This window comes from Sapajus apella, unplaced genomic scaffold, assembly GCF_009761245.1.
Source record: "Sapajus apella isolate SASKATOON/1434 unplaced genomic scaffold, GSC_monkey_1.0 scaffold43, whole genome shotgun sequence".
Taxonomy (NCBI): domain Eukaryota; kingdom Metazoa; phylum Chordata; class Mammalia; order Primates; family Cebidae; genus Sapajus; species Sapajus apella.
In genome coordinates, this window is record NW_022436983.1 from 12,095,422 (window position 1) to 12,115,184 (window position 19,763).

At 56.7% G+C, this 19,763-nt stretch overlaps 1 protein-coding gene across 2 annotated transcripts in view; it reads right to left on the reverse strand.

Annotated features, from left to right (window-relative positions):
• Positions 1-1,094: 1,094 nt before the first annotated feature.
• ALDH4A1 (aldehyde dehydrogenase 4 family member A1) overlaps positions 1,095-19,763 on the reverse strand; it is a 32,396-nt gene continuing 13,727 nt past the window's right edge. The window contains exons 3-15 of one of the 2 annotated variants that reach the window (XM_032300604.1): positions 19,494-19,586; positions 16,651-16,698; positions 15,657-15,812; positions 13,195-13,344; positions 13,040-13,114; positions 11,658-11,845; positions 9,276-9,349; positions 7,487-7,683; positions 7,278-7,325; positions 6,356-6,508; positions 5,460-5,581; positions 4,571-4,689; positions 1,095-2,586 (exon numbers count right to left, since the gene is read on the reverse strand). In XM_032300604.1, coding sequence (XP_032156495.1) covers positions 2,474-2,586; positions 4,571-4,689; positions 5,460-5,581; positions 6,356-6,508; positions 7,278-7,325; positions 7,487-7,683; positions 9,276-9,349; positions 11,658-11,845; positions 13,040-13,114; positions 13,195-13,344; positions 15,657-15,812; positions 16,651-16,698; positions 19,494-19,586 — 1,536 coding nt within the window. In that variant the 3' untranslated portion in view covers positions 1,095-2,473. Of the gene's footprint in view, positions 2,632-4,570; positions 4,690-5,459; positions 5,582-6,355; positions 6,509-7,277; positions 7,326-7,486; positions 7,684-9,275; positions 9,350-11,657; positions 11,846-13,039; positions 13,115-13,194; positions 13,345-15,656; positions 15,813-16,650; positions 16,699-19,493; positions 19,587-19,763 lie in introns of both variants that reach the window. The other variant, XM_032300603.1, reaches the window with a different exon arrangement.

A 19,763-nucleotide genomic window follows, 5' to 3' on the forward strand; every position in this document is an offset into this window, starting at 1 on the left:
TTGAACAAGAACACGTAGACTCAGGGAGAGGAGCATCACACACTGGAGGCAGTTGGCGGGGGGTAGGGGAGAGACAGTGGGGGGGGGGGAGGGAGGAGAGGGTGGGGAGGGATAACATGGGGAGAAATGCCAGATATAGTATGCACCTAAAGTAGAATAAATAAATTTTAAAAATAAATAAAATTAAATGCTGTTAAAAAAAAAAAAAAAAAGAATTGGCTCATGCGATTATGGAGTCTTACTAAGTCCAAAGTCTGCACAGCAGCCCAGCAGGCTGGAGGCCCAGGGAAGAGTGGCAGCTCTTCCGTACAAGGGTAATCTCCTGGCAGAACTCCTTCCTGCATGGAGAGCTCATTCTTCACTCTATTAAGACCTTCAGCTGATTAGACCATGCCCACCACAGGACAAACTGTCGCCTGCCTTGCTTTTTACTTTTAAAACTCCACTGAATTAAATGTTAATCTCACCCAAATACACCTTCACAGAAACACCCAGAATGTTTGACTAGAATGTCAGCTCACTGAAACCTCTGCTTCCCAGGTTCAAACAATTCTCCTGCCTCAGCTTCCCTGAGTAGCTGGGATTACAGGTGCACGCCGGCATGCCTGGATAATTTTTGTATTTTTACTACAGATGGGGTTTTCCTATATTGGGCAGGCTGGTCTTGAACTCCAGGCTTCAAGTTATCCACCCATCTCAGTCTCCCAGAGTGCTGGGATTACAGGCGTGGACTACCACACCTAGCCTTACGGGTAAAATGTTTTAATCATTATGTGTCTGGCACTATTCTAAGCATGTGTATGTATTAACTCATTCAATTCTCATGAGGACCCATGATGTTGCAGTGTGGGTCCACATGAGATAGAAGGTCAGGGAGCAGAGAGGTTTACATAACTTTGTGGCAATCACCCGGCCAGGAGGCAGTGAGCAGGATGTGAACCCAGCAGGGAATTTCAAACATCAGCACCTACTGTTCCTCTGTCACACAGAGAGAGCTGTGCCCGTGACCTGGCGACACCCTGGCAAGGCCACCAGACTTAGAAGATGTTGGCTGCCCCCACCATCCCCTCCAGAAAGACCATCAACCACTCTGATTAAGTAACAGGCATTTTATTGGGTGGTATCAGAGCAAATCCCATTGCCACCTCACAGTGTAGAACCAGCAGAACCGAGACTACTCCAGCCCATGTCCCCTCAGCCACCTGCCCTGGCCCCTCATGGGAAATGACATAGATCCTGGAAAGACACAGAACCCACACCCGGCCCAGGTGGCACCAGCACCCGCCAGTGGCACTTGGGGAATGGCCACACCAGCTCCGGGGGTGGGGGGCCCCCATGCAGCCATCCTGGAGGATGACCCAACACTTTCACAGTCCCCTAAAAACGATCCTTGAAAGTCAACGCTTTATAAATCCCTGACCACTCAGAATCCAACCAGGAGCCATTCGTGGCCACCGATTGGCTGCATCAAAAAAAGAATGGGCCAATGACAGATTGGCCCACACAGAGCCACTCCCACGCAGAGGAGGAGGATTCTACAGGCAACCTCCTGGGCCCAGGCTGGCCAACCCAAGGCCAGGCCTCTGGGGGCTGGGAGAAGGGAGGGGCAGCGTCTACCTCGGCCTGTGTCTCCATGTAAGTCACTGTGGTGGCTGAGCTCCTGCAGGGAAATTCCAGACCCTGGGATCGGCTCTAGGAGTGGAGGTCTCTAGAGGTAGGGCCTGAGGATCTGAGACCCATCCAAAATTTTCCAGAATTACAGCCCAAACCGGCAGAACCACCCCATCCCACGCCTTGGCAGGTAGCCTCCGGTGGGCCCCCAGCCCCACCATGTGGCGCGGACCAGGAATCACACGAGCCTCGGCAGAACACAGGCACCTGGAGAAAGGCATGCCGGCATCTAAGGCGAGTGGCTGAGTACAGGGGCCTCCTGGCCCAGGTGGGTCTGGGCAAGACACAGTGAGGAAAGTAGGCAGCCCGGACCAGAGAGGGCAAGGCCAGCTGATGCCCTCTGTGCCCCACAGTCAGCCTGGGTTACACTTCACCCTGGACACCTGGAGGACCTGGGATCAAGGCCAGGAGCCTCTGTGGGTGGTGAGGTTTGCCGAGGAGCCCAGAGCTGCCTCCTTTTCCCCAAAGGATTCTGAGAGCTGCTCCATCTCCTTTCCCCAGGTCCCTGAGCCACTGGGCCCAGGGGAGGGAAGAAGGAGAACTTGCCAGGCTCCAGGGTCATATCTCCCACACGGCCGATGGGACAAGGGGTAGTGGCCCTGTTCCTCCCCAACACAGTCTCAAACCAGAGCCTGAGGTGTGGGAGAGGCCAGAATACAGTAGTAGCAAGGGGGTCAAGCCCAGGCTCTAGAAAGGCAGCTGTCCATGAAGAAGGAAGGGGTGGAGGGGCTGGAGAGGGGCCTGTGCAGTGAGGTCGGCCGCCTGGATGGACAGACAGGTGGACGGTGGAGGCCCGAGCGGCTCACTGCATATACGCGTAGCTCCAGTCCCCCAGGGGTTTATGTGTCTCCTTGATGACCTGGGGCGACGTCCAGCGCAGGATGTAGTGCGGGCCCCCTGGCTTGTCATTGGTTCCTGCGGAAAAGACACTTCTGTTTCCCTCTGAAAAGACACAACAGCCTGGGCAGAAGGGAAGAAGTGATGGAATCGACAGGCCGGCAGCGTGGGCGGCCAGCAGCAGGCCTGCAACCAAGCTTGGAGCATGCGAAGTCAGGGATGGGTGGGAGACCCTGCCTCCAGTCTCCAGTCTGCTGGGGAGCCTCCGCTGTTCTCTCCACGTCGCACCCTGCCTCCCAGACATCCTTGCGCCCAGCCTTGCATCCTTGCTGGAATGCAAGGATGTCTAGGAGGCCAGGTGCGACGTGGAGAGAGCACTGGACTGAGAGGTAGAGACCTCGCATGGTCCTGGGGCGCCATAGCAAGTACATATCTAGGGTTCATCCCTGGTTCCTAGCCAGAGCTCCTAAAGCTCTTGGGATTTCCTGAGTGACGGGGGTGAAAGGATCATCTTCCGTTATTCATAACAAGCCCCTTTAATCACGCATGAGTTTATGCTAATGAGGGCTCTTGCAGGATGGGGCTGGTTGGCAAAGGAACCAACCCTGTGATTAGAGGCTTGGAAGCTTCAGCCCCAGGGAGGGCAGAGGGGCTGGAGGCTGAGTTGACCCCCAATGGCCAATGATTGAATCAACTGTATCTGTGTAATGAAGCCTCCATGAAAATCCAAAAGGACAGTGTCAGGAGAGCTTCTGGATTGGTGAACACAGCCCACATGCCAAGGGGGTGGCACAGCCCAAACTCCAGGGGGACAGAGGCTCCGTGCTGGGGACCCTTCCAGTCTTTGCCCTGTGTGTCTGCACATCTGGCTGTTTATCTGTGCATTTTCTTTTTTTCCTTTTTTTTTTTTGCGATAGAGTCTCGCTCCATCACCAGGTTAGAGTGCAATGGCGCAATCTCAGCTCACCACAACCTCCACCTCGCGGGTTCAAGTGATTCTCCTGCCTCAGCCTCCTGAGTAGCTGGGACTACAGGCACCCACCACTGCCCAGCTAACTTTTTTATTTTTCATAGAGACGGGGTTTCACCATGTTGGCCAGGATGGTCTCGATCTCTTCACCTCCCAAAGTGCTGGGATTACAGGTGTGAGAGCCACTGTGCCCAGCCTCATCTGTATCCTTTAAAATACCTTCTCGATACACAGGTAATAGTAAGTACGCCTCCCCTGGGTTCTGTGAGCCAGAGTTCAGTATCAAAACTGAAGAGGGCATCGTGGGAACTTCTGATTCGTAGCCAAGTCAGACAAGGTAACCCCGGGCAGTTAGCGCCAAGTTAAACTGTAGGACACCCAGCCAGTGTCCACCAGGAACAGGAGAACTGGTTGGTGTGGGAAAGCCCAGCACACCTGGATTCAGCGCTGGCTCTGCCACTCGGGAGCAGTAGCCTTTGCAGGTCATTGCTCCTTCTGAGCCTCGGTTTCCCATTTGTGAAGTAGAGGCTGTTGGACTTAAGAGAAACTGGGTATGGTATAGAAAGTGTGGTTGCTGGAGCCAAAATTACAACCCCACCAGGCCCATGTGGCCTTGAGCAAGTCACTGCCCTGTGCCTCAGTTTCCTCCTCTGTAAAATGGGAAGAATGGGTCCCTTTGCTCACAAGTGTGCTGAAAGGAGCCTGAGCTAGCCCACTTGCTTGGCCCACAATACGTGCTCAGTAAATGGTGTCCTTCCTGTTACCCCAGCATGCTCTCAAACCAGAGCCTGAGGCGTGGGAGACGCCAGAATACAGTGGTAGGAAGGGGGTCAAGCCCGGGCTCTAGAAAGGCAGCTGTCCATGAAGGAGGGGTTGAGGGGCTGGAGAAGGGCCTGTGCAGTGAGGTTGGCAGCCTGCATGGATAGACAGGCGGACAGTGGAGACCCGAGTGGGGCTCACTGCATGTTCGCGTAGCCCCAGTCCCCCAGTCTTCCTATTTTACAGAGGAGGAAACAGTGACTTGCTCAGATGCAGCATCTAGGGTCTTGCACCAGGAACTCGGCTCCCCTATGGGAAAGGGGACCCACTCACCAGAGGCTCGGGCCCCCCCAAAGGGCTGCTGGCCCACGACCGAGCCGGTGGACTTGTCGTTGATGTAGAAGTTGCCGGCAGCATTCCTGAGCACCTTTGTGGCCTCCTGCACGACATCCCTACAAAGCAAGGCAGTGGTGAGAGCGCAACCAGCTCATCTCCCTCCAGCCCACACTGGCTTTCCAGGTTCAGCATGAGGCCGAGTCAGGGAAGAGGGATGCTGGCCAGCTGTTGGCTGTGGACCTTCGGTCAGGTGAACCTGTCTCTGAGCCCAGCTCCTCCCCTGGGGAGGGGCTTAGCACTCCCCATCGCGGGATTACTGCAGAGTTCAAAGGAGTGGCCCGTCCTAGTCCAATGTTCCTGCCCCTCAGGAGCAGGGGAAATCCCAGCTCCCAAGCTCCCACCCTGCCTCTCTCTCCAAGCCCCTCTCTACTCTCTCATAGAGGCAGATGTGGGGGCAACCAGTGCCACGGAGGAAGGAAGAGGAGAAGCCTCAAGTTTAGCCTCACGGGACCCAGGTTCAAATCCTGCCTCTGCAGCCCCTGGCCTGCCCTGCTCTGCAGCACAGGACAATCACCTCGCTCAGCGGGGCCCCATCAGATCTCACAGAGCTGGTCAAAAGCAACAACTCCCGGCCCTGCCCATAAAGGCTCAGATTCACGGGTGCCCAGTGGCACCCTGGCACCAGTACTGGCAAAAAAGAGCCTGCTGCTGCTGTGGGCCCACATGAGGAGCCCTGGCTGCCTGTCTGGGCTGAGGGGAGGGGACAAAGAGGAGGCGGGGATGGCATTATTACTGGAAGCCATGTCCAGGAGGTGGGGATGGGGTGAGAGCTGGCAGGGACAGGACATCCAGAGCACAGCACCAGGGCTGCAGCCTGGCCACTCACTTATCCTGGGAGAACACTGCCCCCGTGAGGCCATAGCTGGTGGTGCTGTCAACCAGCTGCAGCGTCTCCTTGTACTTATCATCCGGGTAGACATACACAGTCAGTACAGGCCCGAAGATCTCCTAGGATAGAGGTCCCCACGTCAGGTCCTCCATGGGGCCAGGGCATGAGCCCTCCCAGTGCCCCTGCTCTGACTCCCCTCTTCCCAGTCCCTGGGCCTCAGTCCATACTTCAGTATCTGCAAGAAGGGTGAGGTGCTGCCTCCTCCTGGGTTCCCTCCAGGACAGCAAGGTGCCCAGCTCCCTGCCCTGTCCACCCCACCGCAAGCTGGCAAAAGATGCAAACATGTTCTGCCAAACCCACACCCGGAGGACAAAAAGTCCAGGTCCCAGAGGCTTCCGGCAGCAGCTGACATGAGAACTGCCCAGAGATACCATTCTCTCCAGGAGGGTTTGTGGTTCCCTCTGTAACCAAGGGGCTGGGGAAGATCTCCTTCTCGGGCAGACTCCAGCCCTGCACTGCCAACTTGGGCCAGTGCCTTGACCTCAGTTTCTCATCTGTAAAATGGGAACAGTAACGCCCACCACAGTAAGAGTCTGTCAAGGTGAGCCATTATGATTGCTGTGGTGACCATGGTTGCTGTGGGCAGCGGAAGTGCTCGGACCTCAGCCAGGGTCAAGGACACAGCCCTAGATCTGGAGTCGGGCAGCCTGAGCTTAACACCTGACTCCGCTCTCTCCTGGTAGGAGGCATTCATTCCCTTTCAGGGCCTCCCTTTAGAGCCTTATCTGTGAAATGGGAGCATGTCTCCAGGAGAACATGCCGTGCCAGTGGCCTGTGTGTGTGCTGTGCTCCGGTGGGACTGTCCCCCTCTGGGCCCAGGCTGCCCCGGTCACCTCCTTCATGATGGGCTCCTGAGGGTCCTTGCTTTCCACAATGCAGGGTTCCACAAAGTAGCCCACGGAGTCATCACACTTGCCCCCGGCCAGGATGGTGAGGCTGGGCGAGGAGCGTGCGTGCTCCAGCCACTTCTTGATACGGCCAAAGGACTGGGGTGGGCAGGGAGGAGGGAGGTCAAAGGTTCTGGGAGGGCAGCCCCCACAACACACTCACCCCGAAACACCTGTACCTGAAGGGCCCAACTCCTGAAACGGGCAGGGGCGGGGGACACCGAGGGCAAAAGCCAGGGTCTGGCTGAGCCGCAGCGGAGACAAGGACAGATATGCACACCGTGTGTGTGTGTGTGTGTGTGTGTGTGTGTGTGTGTGCGCGCGCGTGTGCTAGTACCATAGGTGCACTCGCATATAAACATAGACACACGCCAATCAATGCATATATAGGCATGTGCACAGTCACATGTCTGTTTAAGCATGTAGGGATCTCTATGCCTTCCACATGTAGATGCATGTGGGTGGACTTATTTACACAGGCACGTGTGTGCTTATATGCAAATGGAGATGTATGTGTTTATATGGAAAGGTCTAGAGGTGTGGCCACAGAGAGCTCTATGTGAACACGTTCATGAATACACGTGGACCTGTGCACATGTGTCCTCGGGCTTCCACCTGTGCACACGCAAATGCCCTGAGGAGCTCGCTGAGCCTGCTTCCAGGGAGGGCAGGAGACGAGCTCCTCTCTGGCTATGGCTGATCCTGCCCTTTCTGAAGCTGGGTGTGCATGTGTGGCTGCTGAGCTGCCTTGATCACAGCAGTGGGGCTGGGTCATCCCCTGGGTCAGGGTCCCCCATATCTCTTCCTCCCTCTCCCACCCAGTCCAGGGCTTGCCCCCTGCCGGGAACGCCCGCTTCCCACCCCATACCTTGGCATCAATCACTGCAGAGAAGAAGGTCCCAAAATCCTCTGCAGGCTGGAGGCAAGGGAGGCGCCAGAAGAGATGAGTCACTGCAGGCCGAGACAAAGGGAGCCCCCTCCCAGCACACCCCAGCCATGGCTGCAGAAGAGCCTCCCGGGGACCCAATCCCATCAGCCCCCCGCTGGGCCATGGCGGGGGGTGACGGAGCCACTCACGTCGCCCACTTTGATCCGGCTGTGCTCCTCCAGCAGCCGCCTTTTGATCTGCGGCCACAGCGAGTGTGGCACGTAGAGGCGCGAGCAGGCGGAGCACTTCTGGCCACCGTACTCGAAGGCTGAGCGCAGGGTCCCGCTCACCACGCTGTCCACATCAGCCGAGCGGTGCACGAAGTGGAAGTTCTTTCCGCCACACTCTACAGGGGCCAGGGGTGGGGAAATGACCAGGGGAGCCGGCTCCCCCAGCTGTCCAGGGGCCCAAAGCACCACCTGCGCCATCCATGGCCCAGGACCAGCCCTAGCATGGAGCAGACCAGAGAGGGAGGAGGCTCAGAGTGAGCACCAACTGACACCCCAGAGACCCGAGGCCAGGCCGTTCTCCCATTCCGCAGATGAGGAAACTGAGACCAGGGAGGGGTGAAGGGCATCAGAAAATCAGGTCCAACCGCCCCATTACACGGATGGGAAAACTGAAACTACCCAATGTAAAGGCAGAGGACGGATGAGAACCCAAGGCTCCCAAGAGCTAGTCCATTCCCAGAAGTGGGCACAGCTGTTTGTGGGGTTCTCCCAAGCCCTCGCCTACAAAGGAGAGGGGAGCCCGCCCCATTTTGGCTGCCAGGGCTGGGCCCCTCCTCCCCACCCACAGTGAAAACCACTCCCCCATTTCCCCAGTGAGGGGGGAGCTTCAGGCAGATCACTTCACCCTCCTGGCCTCAGTTTCCTTTCCCCACAGGAAGCAGCAGCTGAAGCACTTACCAGCTGCCCACCTGTGGACAGAGTACCCTGCGCTTTGTCCAACTGAAGCCTCACAACAATCTCCCACTACTATCCCCAATTTAAAGCCAAGAAAACTGAGGCAGAGAGACAAAGTCACCTGCTCCAGGTTGGGAAGCGGTAACACAGCTGACCCTGAGGAGTGCTCGCCTTCCCTGACGCCCCCATCCGAGCTCCCACCAGTCCAGACACAGGATCCAGACTTCCTGGTGGACCCCACTTCACCCCACAGGGAAAAATGCTGAAGTACACGTCCCAGCTCTGCTGGTCACGTCCCATAGCCCTCCCTGCCTCTAGGTCTCAGCACAGTCCCAAAATGTGGTCCACAAAACACTTGGTCCATTGGGGTCTTTGCAGAAACAGGCTTCTGTGTCCCAGTGAGTGTGGGAAACACTGCATGGCAGATTGATGTGCAATGCATGCTAGAGCATTAAAGGCTCTGGGAAGTCCTGCAGGAGGAGGAACCCATTTTGCATTAACACCACACATGCCAAATGTCCTTGACCATGAACCTGTTTCTCTGTGGGAAAATTTTAATATGGCAACAAGGTCCAGCCCTGCCTACCTCTCAGCCCATCTTCTACCAGCCCTCCTCCCTCCCCACTCACAGGCCTCGCTTTGCTTCTTCAAATCCAAGTTCATTCCCACTTCTGGTCTCTGCATCTGCATTTTCCTCAGCTTAGAGCTGCACTGCCCAACACGGCAGCAACCAGCCACAAGTGGCTACTAAGATTTAACTTAATTAAAATGAAAGAAAACCAGACCTGCAGTTCCTCAGTCACACAGGCCACCCTTCAAGGGCTCAACGGCCACATGTGGCTGGTGGCTGCGTATTGGAAAGTGAAGGTACCGGACGCTTCCCTTATCACAGAACGTTCTACTGGAGAGTGCTGGTGGCTGAAATGGTTCATCTTTCTGACTCCTGGCTGTGTCCCCTCTACCTCCCTCCTCTTTTGTGATAGCCAGGGGAGGGGTCCCTAGGGTCACAGGGGAGGGGGGGAAGGGGGCTTACCTCCAGCCAGGCGTGGGAAGGTGCGGTACCTGTCCAGGTTCTGGGCCACCTGCTTCCACAGGTGTTTGAAGGTGCTGGAACCACAGGAGAAAGGATGGGGATCAGGGAGCCAGGTCAGAGGAAGGGGGCTGAAAAACCCGGGAAGGAGCTCGGGGGTGGGGTGGGGGCAGCAGCCCAGCAGGAGGTGGGAGCCAAGTGTGGTGACAGCCGAGAACAGATGGCATTCCAAGACTACTCTAGGGAGGGGCAAAGGAGGTCTGGGCAGCAAGATGGTGCAGAGGAGCTGCACAGTCTGCAGCCAGGACACTCAGGGCTGTGTGATCCTGGGTTCCCTATGTAACCTCTCTGAGCCTCTAATTCTGCGCCTGATCTGGGAAGCAGAGAGAACAATCCCGACCCGGCAGGGTTGTTTTGTGATGAGTTCAAGTGTGAGGCTAGTGCTTAAGACATGCTGGGCACACTGCAGGAGCCTGGCAGGGAACAGACCCTGCTCTGGTCTGCGAAGGATTCCTCCCAACCAGGCCAGCGCCCAGGCCTGAGAGGCCAAACACAGAGAGAGGGCTGGGAGAGGGAGCGCAGGCCCCACCCCAAGCTGCCACCCGGGAGGGCCTCACCTCCTCCCCAGGCTCAGAGTGTGACCAACCTCAGCACCACAAAACAATAAAAATGCTAATCACCCAGGAGCCAGCGACACAGCAGCTAATACTAATTTATGGCCTTCCCACCTTTAAGCCCGCTGCTCATCAGAGCATGGAGAATGGGGAGCCCAGGGGCCCCCGAGGCTGGCAGAGCAGACCTTTTGGAAAACGGCCCTTCTCAGCAATTCTAACGCTGCCACCACCCCACCCTCCCTCCCCCAGGCAAAGCTTCAGGGAAGGGGGTGGCAGATCCTGGGGCCCAGGAGAGGAGGTAAGAAGGACCCTGCACTGCAGACCTGGGCCTCTGGCTGCCTCCAGGCATCTCCACCCAGATAACACCCAGGCGTCTCACAAAGTGACCAACATGGTATTCACCTTCCCCCAAGCCTGCCCGCCCTCCCAGGTGCCCACCTTGAACGTTCTCACTGACTACCCCCCTCATCCCCACCCCGACTCCAGGGCAGGCAACTGCCAGTGTGCCCCCCTGCGCCCTTCTCACCCGAACCTGCCCCTTCTCCGCATCCCCCATCTCTCCCCTGGTTCAAGCCCCTACCTCCCTTCCCTAGAAACTGACAGCTCCTGGCCAGTCTCCTGCTTCAGGTCACAGAGATCATTGAAGATGAGGGTGCAAACACAGGGGCCCAGAGGGGCCAGCAGGGAAAGGAAACAGGGCAGATCCGGTTCATAGGCAGCCAGGGCGCACCCACCCCTCCAGCCAGCAGTACCACCAGCAAACGCAAGATCAGAGCATCCGAGTCCAGGCGACCAAGACAGGCCAACATTTGGATTTACCTATGAAACTGTCCCAATTGTACGAAGTTGGGCCGTCACTATCAGGGCCACTGTCAAGAAAATAGAGCCTCTTGCCAGATCCAATTTGGGGGCCATCATTTCCGATCTCTGCCTGACAGAACTCTGACTCAGCCACTCTCCCTGCTTGAAACCTTCCACGGCTCCCATCACCTTCAGGAGAAAGGCCAGGCGCCTTTGCAGACTCCTAAGGATCTTGTGGTCACTGGACTAACCCCGCACCGCCAACTCCAACCTGAGAGCTGGGACCTTGTCTCTGGTATGTGCTCACCCCTGAGCCTTCTTGTGAGCTGCAAAAATACCTGCTCAGCCAGTCGGTGCATGGACGGTGGACATCAGTAGCCACCTGCCTCCCCACCTCACCTCCAACCATGCCCTGCCCTCACCCTCTGGCCCTGTGACCCCCAGACTCCACGCTCCAGCCACACAGGATCCTGCCACGCCCCAGAGCACATGTTTTTGCCTTGATGATGTTGTATGTACCATTCCCTCTCCCAGCATATATGCTCTTCTGCCCCTTCCCCTCTGTCTGGCCAACTCCTCTGTAAGATGCCACCTCTTCCAAGAAGGCTTCCTGGCTCCTCCAATTCATTCTATACTCCCCTGTGCCCTTCTCAGTAGCAGAGGTAGCACTGAAATCAATATCACCCACAGCTACAGGGTGCAGTTCCAGCCTTCCAAGCTCTTTCCTGTTCATTAACATGTTTAATCCTTGCAATGACTCTGCAAATTAAGGATAATCACTCCCTGTACAGGTGAAGAAATGGAAGCTCAGAGAGATGAAGGAACTCACTCACTGCCACACAGCAAGTCGGGGAGTAGGGTCAGTGCATGACCCCTGGGTTCACAGCCCTACCCCCAGGCAGATACGCGACCAGGGTTGCCCTTGAACCTCCCCTAGCCACCGCAGGCCACACTATCCCCAGGGACTTACGGCACACTGCCTGTGAAGTTGATGCCACAGAGGTGCTCTGAGCTGGTGACAGTGTCCCCAAATAGAGGCCCATCAGCTGGCACAAACTGGATGATGTTGGGGGGCAGGCCAGCCTCCCGGAGGACGCGGTAGACAGCATAGCTGGCCAGCATGGCGGTGTCACTGGGCTTCCACAGGACCACGTTGCCCTGCTCGGGAAGTGTTTTGGTGATGCATGAAAATGGAGCCACCAGCCCTCAGCCCCCACCCCACCCTACAGCATGGTCGGCCCTCACCTGGAACCACCAGACCCTGTGCCAACCAGGACATCCCCTACCCGACCCCACTCCTCCAAAGCGTCTGGCCCTGTCTCCAAAAGTCCCTGCCAGGGAGGCCACGGCATGGCCCCATCTGCCCCATGCTCTGGCCAAGGCTCCCTTTCCCCAGAAGCCTGCACTGACGGGTCCTACCATCACCTGGGCAGGTCTGTTCTTAGTGTTGGAGTCACTGCGTGCTCACTGGGTACGGCGGGGCCAGTGCACACGGGCTCTCTCAGCAGCGTCCTGGGTGAGGGCGTGTGGGTGCCTGGCCAGTCCCATGTTTGTCTGTGCCCCTGCCTATCCCTAGTACTCACCCCGGCATCAGCATCCAGCATCCCCGTCTAGGGCTCAGGGTTCCTGACGGCTATGTGGGCCCTCTGCCACCCAGACTGTCTGGGAGCTGAGCTGCATCTCTCCCTAGGCCTGGAACCTCATCTGATAACAGCCACCCTCACTCTGATAATGGCAGAGGAGTGCCTTCAACACCACCAACCCTGAGAGAAACTAAATCCAAATCCTCCTCTGCTCCATCATTTATTTACTAGTCACTTGGTCTTGCCAAGTAAGTCACGGCTGTGTGTCTCAGTTTTGTCATCTGGCAAAGAGGCAGAGTCACAGCTCCCTCTCAGAGCCAGTGAGAGGAGGAAACGGATCAGCTCCATCCATGCTTGACAGCAGCAGGCACGTGGTGAGCACAGAATGTGAGCGGTAACTGTCATCATCAACAGAGCGGCCAACCCTCTGCCAGCTCCGGCCCAGCCCTGCCTGCTGCTGGATGGGTCTCCTTTGAGCCTCCCAGCCCAGTCATGGAGGCTTTCCTATCATTTCCACTTTGCAGATGAGCAAACTGTGCCTCAGAGAACTTCAGGGATTGCCAGGGTTTCCCAGGCACAGAGTGACGACGCCGGGATTCAAACTGGGTCTCTGGTCCCAAAGACAACCCACAGCCTCAAGCTGCCTCCACCTTCTGTGCCTCTCCCCATGATTAGGCTGAGACCCAAAGGGCTTCAGGTGGCCTCTCTCTGTCTGTCAGGACCAGGAGGACAATCAGCTGCCGCTGTCCCACCGGTGCCCACATCTCACCATCAGGGCTGGTGCCCCTGCCAGGTTGCCGCCGATCGCGGTGAAGTTAAAGGGCGAGATGGCTGCCACAAAGCCCTGGGGAAGGAGGCATTGGTGAGGTCAAGCCCGTGGCATTGGGCTGCCCTGCCTGCCCACCCATCGCCTCTTGCAGGTACCTCCAGCCCCCGGTAGACTGTGCTGTTGGTGCTCGGGGGCATGCTGAGGGGCTGTTCCCCCTCCAGCTCCACTGCAAACTTGGCATTGAACCGGAAGAAGTCGATGAGTTCCGCTGCAGCGTCAATCTCCGCCTGGATCACGGTCTTACCCTGCACGAGAGGGGCCAGGGTTCAGGAACAGCCAGCAGCCTCCCGTCCATCCTCTTCCCACATCTGACCCTGTGCCCAGAGCAAGCACTGAGCCAGGCCCCAGCAGGGACTAGGAAAGTTTTGCAGGGCTGACCAGGTCCCGTCCCAGGGGCTGAGGGGGAAAGGATTCTCAACCCCCTGAGCCGGCACTTCCTCCTGTAGCCTGCGCTTAGGGCTGGACGGGGATCGACAGAATGTACCGGTCCTCTGCAGCAGGCCAGGTATTTCCCATGCACTGTCTTCGCTTCATCGCAGCTCTGAACAGTGGTGCAGGGGAAAGGATCTATGATCAAGCCTCAGACCAAATTCAGGATCAGAGCCTTCCAGGCAGAAAGGCAGACTAGCATGAGCAGGAGTCTGGCCGCTGACCAGGACAGAGACTCAGAGTGTGGGAAGCAGACAGCTCCTTCCCCAGGAACGATGTTCGGCCTTGCTGGTTAGTTTGGGTCAAAAACCAAGAGGCAGGTGACTGTGATTCCCTTAAACCACCCATTCTTACTGACAGCAAATGTGAGCTACAGCGAAAAAAACCATGGACAGCCAAGGACACGGATTTTCCAGATTGAGGCGGCCCCCCACTTGGCACCAAAGGTCACTGGCAGGTGCACGACCTACTAGAGACACACAGCCCAGGAAGCTGAGCTAAGATATGTACCATGCTTCCTGGAAGTTTTTGAGTCTTAGCCCAAATACAGAGAGAGCCTAAACTGGTCCTACAGTGTCTGAGTGTCTTCTCACCCATGTGCGGCTGAGCACGCAGAGCCGGAACACGCAGAGCCGGACACGCACTTCAGAGGGCTGCTGAGCCGATCTAAGGAGGCATTCAGCAGAATGAGGGGCTGTCATACCAGCTCTGTGCAGCAGAGCGGGTGCTCACCACAGGGACCTGAGGGCGGGCAGTGGCAAATGCCTGACACAAAAAGCAGCCTAGGTTCTGGCTCCTGCAATTGACCCTTGAGGAACTCAGGTTAGCTGGCAGCATAGGGCTTACGTCCTGGAGGTAGTAAAACAACTCTATCTCCCTCAGCTCCTGTCCCCCTTGCACTCTGCCTGCTAGAGTGACTCCTCACTTCACTTGCATTTAGCGGGGTGGGGAGCTGTCATACCGGCTCTGTGCAGAGAAAACCATTTATCAGAGACTTGCTATGACTCCTGTAAGGGATCATGCAAAGCCCAAGAAATGACTGAGAATGTTGGCTGGGCGCGGTCGCTCACCCCTGCAAGGCAGGCGGATCATGAGGTCAGGAGTTCGAGGGCAGCCTGGCCAACATGGTGAAACTCTGTCTCTACTGAAAATACAAAAAGCAGTCAGGCGTGGCGGCACACACCTGTAATCCCAGCTACTCGGGAGGCTGAGGCAGGAGAATCGATTGCATCTGGGAGGCAGAGTTTTGCAATGAGCCGAGATCACGCCGCTGCACTCCAGCCTGAGTGACAAAGTGAAACTCTGTCCCAAAAGAAAAAACGACTGAGAGTGTCAAGACATGATTACTATGTCCAAGAAGCTTGTAAAGGGGCAGTACCTAGGAACTGAATACACCCCAGTGCAATCTGAGCTGTAACTGATGCAGAAACAACATGCTTTGGGGAAACAGGCAGGACCAGTCCTTTCGGCTAGAGGAGGCTCAGTGGGGGCACATCTGGCCTGACCAGGAGAGAAGAGTTCACCGAGCACGGAAGACACAGCAAGCATTCCAGGCAGGAGGACACAGCGGGCAGAGGCAGTGAGGAGCCTGCCATGGCCAGGGAGTCCTGCTAAGTCCAAAATGGCTACAGCATGGGCGGGACACCTTGGCAGGGACAGGCAGAGCAGCTGGCAAGCTGGACAGACGTCGGCAGAAGGGCCCTGGGTATGGGGCTAAGATCTTGGGACTTGCCTCTCAGTGGTGGAGAGGTCTGGGTGGGTTGTAAGCCAGGAGTAACATCCTGGAGGTGTTGAAAAGACCACTCTGAGGCCACAGGGGGCTGACCAAGCTGGGAGCCACGGAGACAGTGCAGGTGCCTAACAGTCCAGGCAAAGCATGGCGAAGGCCTAGGAGCGAGGGCCAAGGGATGGAGGAGAGGGGACATTTCCAAGGCAGGCCACGCGGGCTCTGCACAATCTGTCTCACCTAATGATTGGTGATCACCCATCCCAGTTCCTAGGCCTTGTCCCTTGAGGACATCTCTGGGTCCCCGACAGGGCTTGGTACCCAGAAGTGCTTCAGCTGATGTCAGCTGCCATGGATGGAGTCTGATTGACTCCCACCCCACCCCACCCACCCGGGCCTCACCTGTCCCACCATGGTCTTGGCCAGGATCTCGGCTCTGCGCGGCCCACTCAGCAGGTCTGCCGCCTTCAGGAAGATCTGGGCCCGGTCTGCGACAGGCTTCAGGTCCCACTCTTTCCGGGCAGCCAAGGCAGCCTCGATGGCTTTGTTGAGCAGACCCTAAAGGGCGAGGGAGAGGTTGGGGCTGCCGCCTGCAGTGGGAAGGGCCCTGGGGAGTGAGTGAGGGAGGAGAGACCTGGAAGGCCACTCTCTTCCACCTGGGGACAATGCCTGTCTCCCTGGGCCCTCAGCTCCCTGGGCCCTCAGCCCACTGCCACCACAGTTGCCAACACGGTGTCCCCTCAGAGCCTGTCCTACTGCCAGTCTGAAGCCCGAAGGGCCCTGCCAGGTTGGTTGGCTCTCCAAGGTCTTGGCACTGAGCCCCGCGGCTGTTACACTGGCTCCACTTTCTCTTGTGATCTTACCTTATTCTTGGGACCTGGTGCCCCTAAACCCACCATCCAGAAACTTGAGGTCAACAGGAGCCCAAGACACGGCTCTACTGCTGGCCTCCCAGACCCCAGTGCCCTCATCACCACAGAGTGCCAGCTCCCAGACCTCCAGCCCCCCACAGCACCTCCAGCCCCTCCTGCTGGCCCTTTCCAGTGCCAATTCTCTGTCTGGCTTTCCATCGATGGTGTCTCCAATTGCCCTGACTCAGCCTTCCAGAATCCACTCCTCCCCAATCCAAGGTCTGCCCCACCACAATGGGCATGTCAGGGAATGTGTCAGCCCTGGCGGAGGCAGGGTGCACTTGGCTCAAGTTAACCTTTGCATGCCTAGCCCAGTCAAGGTCATCACCCAGGGACTCCCTCAGGGCCGGCCACCCCCTGTCCCCCTACCCACCATGGCCAAAGAAGGACACAGCGACAGATGCCCAGCCCCTATCAGCAGCTGGCAGGGTAGGGCAGGGTAGGGGCAGCAACCCCAACCACCGGGTCATCAGGGGCTCACTCACCTTGTCTGCATAACAGAACTTGGCCACCTTGTGTCCATGGTTAAAAGGCTGAAAGGAAAGAATAGTGAGGTCCCTGCCCAGGAGGGAGGAGCCAGGATAAAGATGGAGAGGGCCGGGCTCGGAGCTGGTTTTCCAGGAAAGTCCTGGACATACCTCTCTCCCCAACTGCTCCAATGAGGCCCTCACCAGCACCTGGCCCACAGGTTGCTCCCTGTTCAGGGTGCTGGTGTACCCGCTGTACCATGAGTGAGACATAGCTCCTTCTCCAGAAGGTCCAGGATAAAGGCATAGACCATAGGTTCTTTCAAGGAAAACACAGGCCTTTGTGGTCAGAGGCATGAGTTCAAATCCTGGGTCTGCCACCTACTAGCTGTGGGGCCCCACGTCAACTCACTTCCTTCCCCAAGTCTCCTCATCTAGGAAATGGGGACTGCCCTCCCTCTCTCTTAGCACAGACAGGAGAACCAAAGCAGATCACGAGTGAAAATGTTTTGGTCCAGCATGAGGCTACAACCATGGGCACGTTCACCATGTGAGGCCCAAAGGAATGCGCCGGTGTTGCGAAATGCCCAGGACTTCTGCCCTGCCCCGAAGCCATTACGGACAGACCAATTGCTTCCTGAGCCCCAGATTTACTTATCTAAATGGGAAGATCCTCAGTAAACTTTTACAAACAGAACCTGGTATTGGTCCAAACTGTACCATGTTGTAAGCTCCCCACTATTTTGTAGACCTTGGTGGAAGTGAAACATTTCACGGGAACTCAGGCCATGAGAAACAGCCTGCCTAGCCACCCTACCACAAGGCAGACAAATGCCCACCTAAAGAAACATCCTGGCTGGGCACAGTGGCTCAGGCCTGTAATCCCAACACCTTGGGAGGCCAAGGCAGGTGTATCACCTGAGGACTGAGGCCAGGAGATCAAGACCATCCTGGACAACATGGTGAAAACCTATCTCTACTAAAAATAAAAAATTAGCCAGGTGTGGTAGCACGCGCCTGTGGTCCCAGCTAATCGGGAGGCTGAGTCAGGAGAATCGCTTGAACCTGGGAGGCAGAGGTTGCAGTGAGCCAAGATAGCGTCACTGCACTCCAGCCTGGGCAACACCAGCGAAAATCCGTCTCAAATTAAAAAAAAAAAAAAGGCAACATCCCTATTATATCTTGCTGGGAAAAGGTCCAAGGAATACCATAATGACATCCCACTGGAGAAGGGACCAAACCACCTGATCATAAGAACATCTTATCAATATCCTGCCAGCCAGCAAGCCATACTACCCACACCAGACCCCTCCTGCCCACACCTGTAAGTACCCCAGCCTGTAAGCAGCGGAGGGCTCTGGTATGAAGCTGGCCCCCCACATCCGCAGGTTTCTGCACTATACCTGCATTGCTGTTTCAGCCGCTCTCTCTCTCTGTGTCCTTCTTGAATCCTCGCCTTCCCTTCGAAACCTAACGCCTGGCAGTGGTGAAGCTAGCATGACCAATGAAGCAGGGAGGAATTTCACTTCTTTCCTTCCCAAGGCTGGTAACACGGTTTCCATCCTAACGGCTAACACTTTTGCCACCTATTCGTCTTCCAGTGGGTTATTGGAGCTTTCCTGTCTAACACAGTAGCCACAAGCCACATTTCACGTGCTGACAACCACATGTGGCTGGTGGCCTCTGGAACGGACAATGCAGATCTGGAACATTTCCATCATCACTGGAGGAAATTCCACTGGCTAGCGCTGCTCTAGACTTGGGTAGAAAGTGGCCACTCCCCTTCATGTCAAACCTTGGCATAATCACCCTGTATTCTGCTCATACCTGAGATTGGCCTGTGATGCTCAGGGGCCCCAGTGGACTGCAGATAACTCCTCATCAGTGCTATGTCCCAGCAAACGTAGATCCTGCCCTCACATATCTGGTACCACAGTGATCAGCACATGGCCAGAACCTCCAGCCAGGTCGGCGAGGCAGTGTGGGAAATGAAAATCAGTAGTATCCACCCAGGGGCTTGTCAGAATGCCAGAGGAAAAAGCCCAGCTGCCATGCAGCCTCAGAGGCCTGGGAGGCTGCAGGTGAGGGCAGGCTCTAGGAAGTCACACAGACCACCAGCGAGTGGGGTGGTGGCAGCTGCTGTCAGTTGGCACCTGCACACACACCCAGTGCAACAGAGTGACCTGACCAGTGCCTGTAGATCCCAGGCCATGCTTAGACAGTTCCAGGAAGTCCCGACCCAGCAACAAGAGTTCCAGGACACCTCTGTGCTCAACTCCTGCCCCAGGCTGCCCTGGGAACCTTCCGAGTAGGGGGCTGGGTCCCCAGCCTCAGCAACCCCTCTCTCTGCACACACCTGCCCAGGGTTCCAGCCGGACAGAGCCCAAATGTGCTTGCCCTGTTTGCAAAAGGGCCAATCTTTTACTCTCCCCCAAATCACAGACCTATGAGTTTCTGGCCCATGTAAAATGTACACCAGCTTCTAAACAGATAAACTCCCAGCAGAGGGCTTCTGAGGCCAATGTCATCTGAGGAGCTCGGGGCCTGGGACTCAGCTTTTTGCCATTAGCTCCCAAACCCCCTTGGCAAGAAATCTATGAGGAATAATGGAAGATGCTATGTGAACCCCTCATGGTCTTCCTGGCCCAAGCACAGGACTCCACTATGGGCTGGGTGCAGTGTGGGTGCCATTCTTTGCTTTGGGAAGTTTTACTGGTCTACAGAATTCAAAATCTAGGGTGGGGAGGGGTACTCTAATGGCCCTGAAGTCAGAACTCACACATTCTAAGCTTATGAGCCGTCAGAGAAAGAGGTCACATATTCGGGGGAGGGGCTGAGCCCTGCCCGCCCGCTGGACATACCGACACCTGGTACTGCACGTCCGACGTCCACACCTCCTCATCCCCCACTACGCATGGGATGGCTTCCGTCCGGCCTTTCAGGTCCTTCAAGGCCTGGGGAGAGGGACAAGAGCGGGTATGGTCATCGCCTTCCTCCCTTCCTCCCATCTAAAACCCTAATGCAGAGTCCGCAGGCAGAGATGCCTAGGCAGACACAGAAATGAGAAGGGGGCCAGGCTGAGTCTGTGGCCACCAGAGAGTGTGTGCTCCCCTCAGAGGGCAGCAGGACTC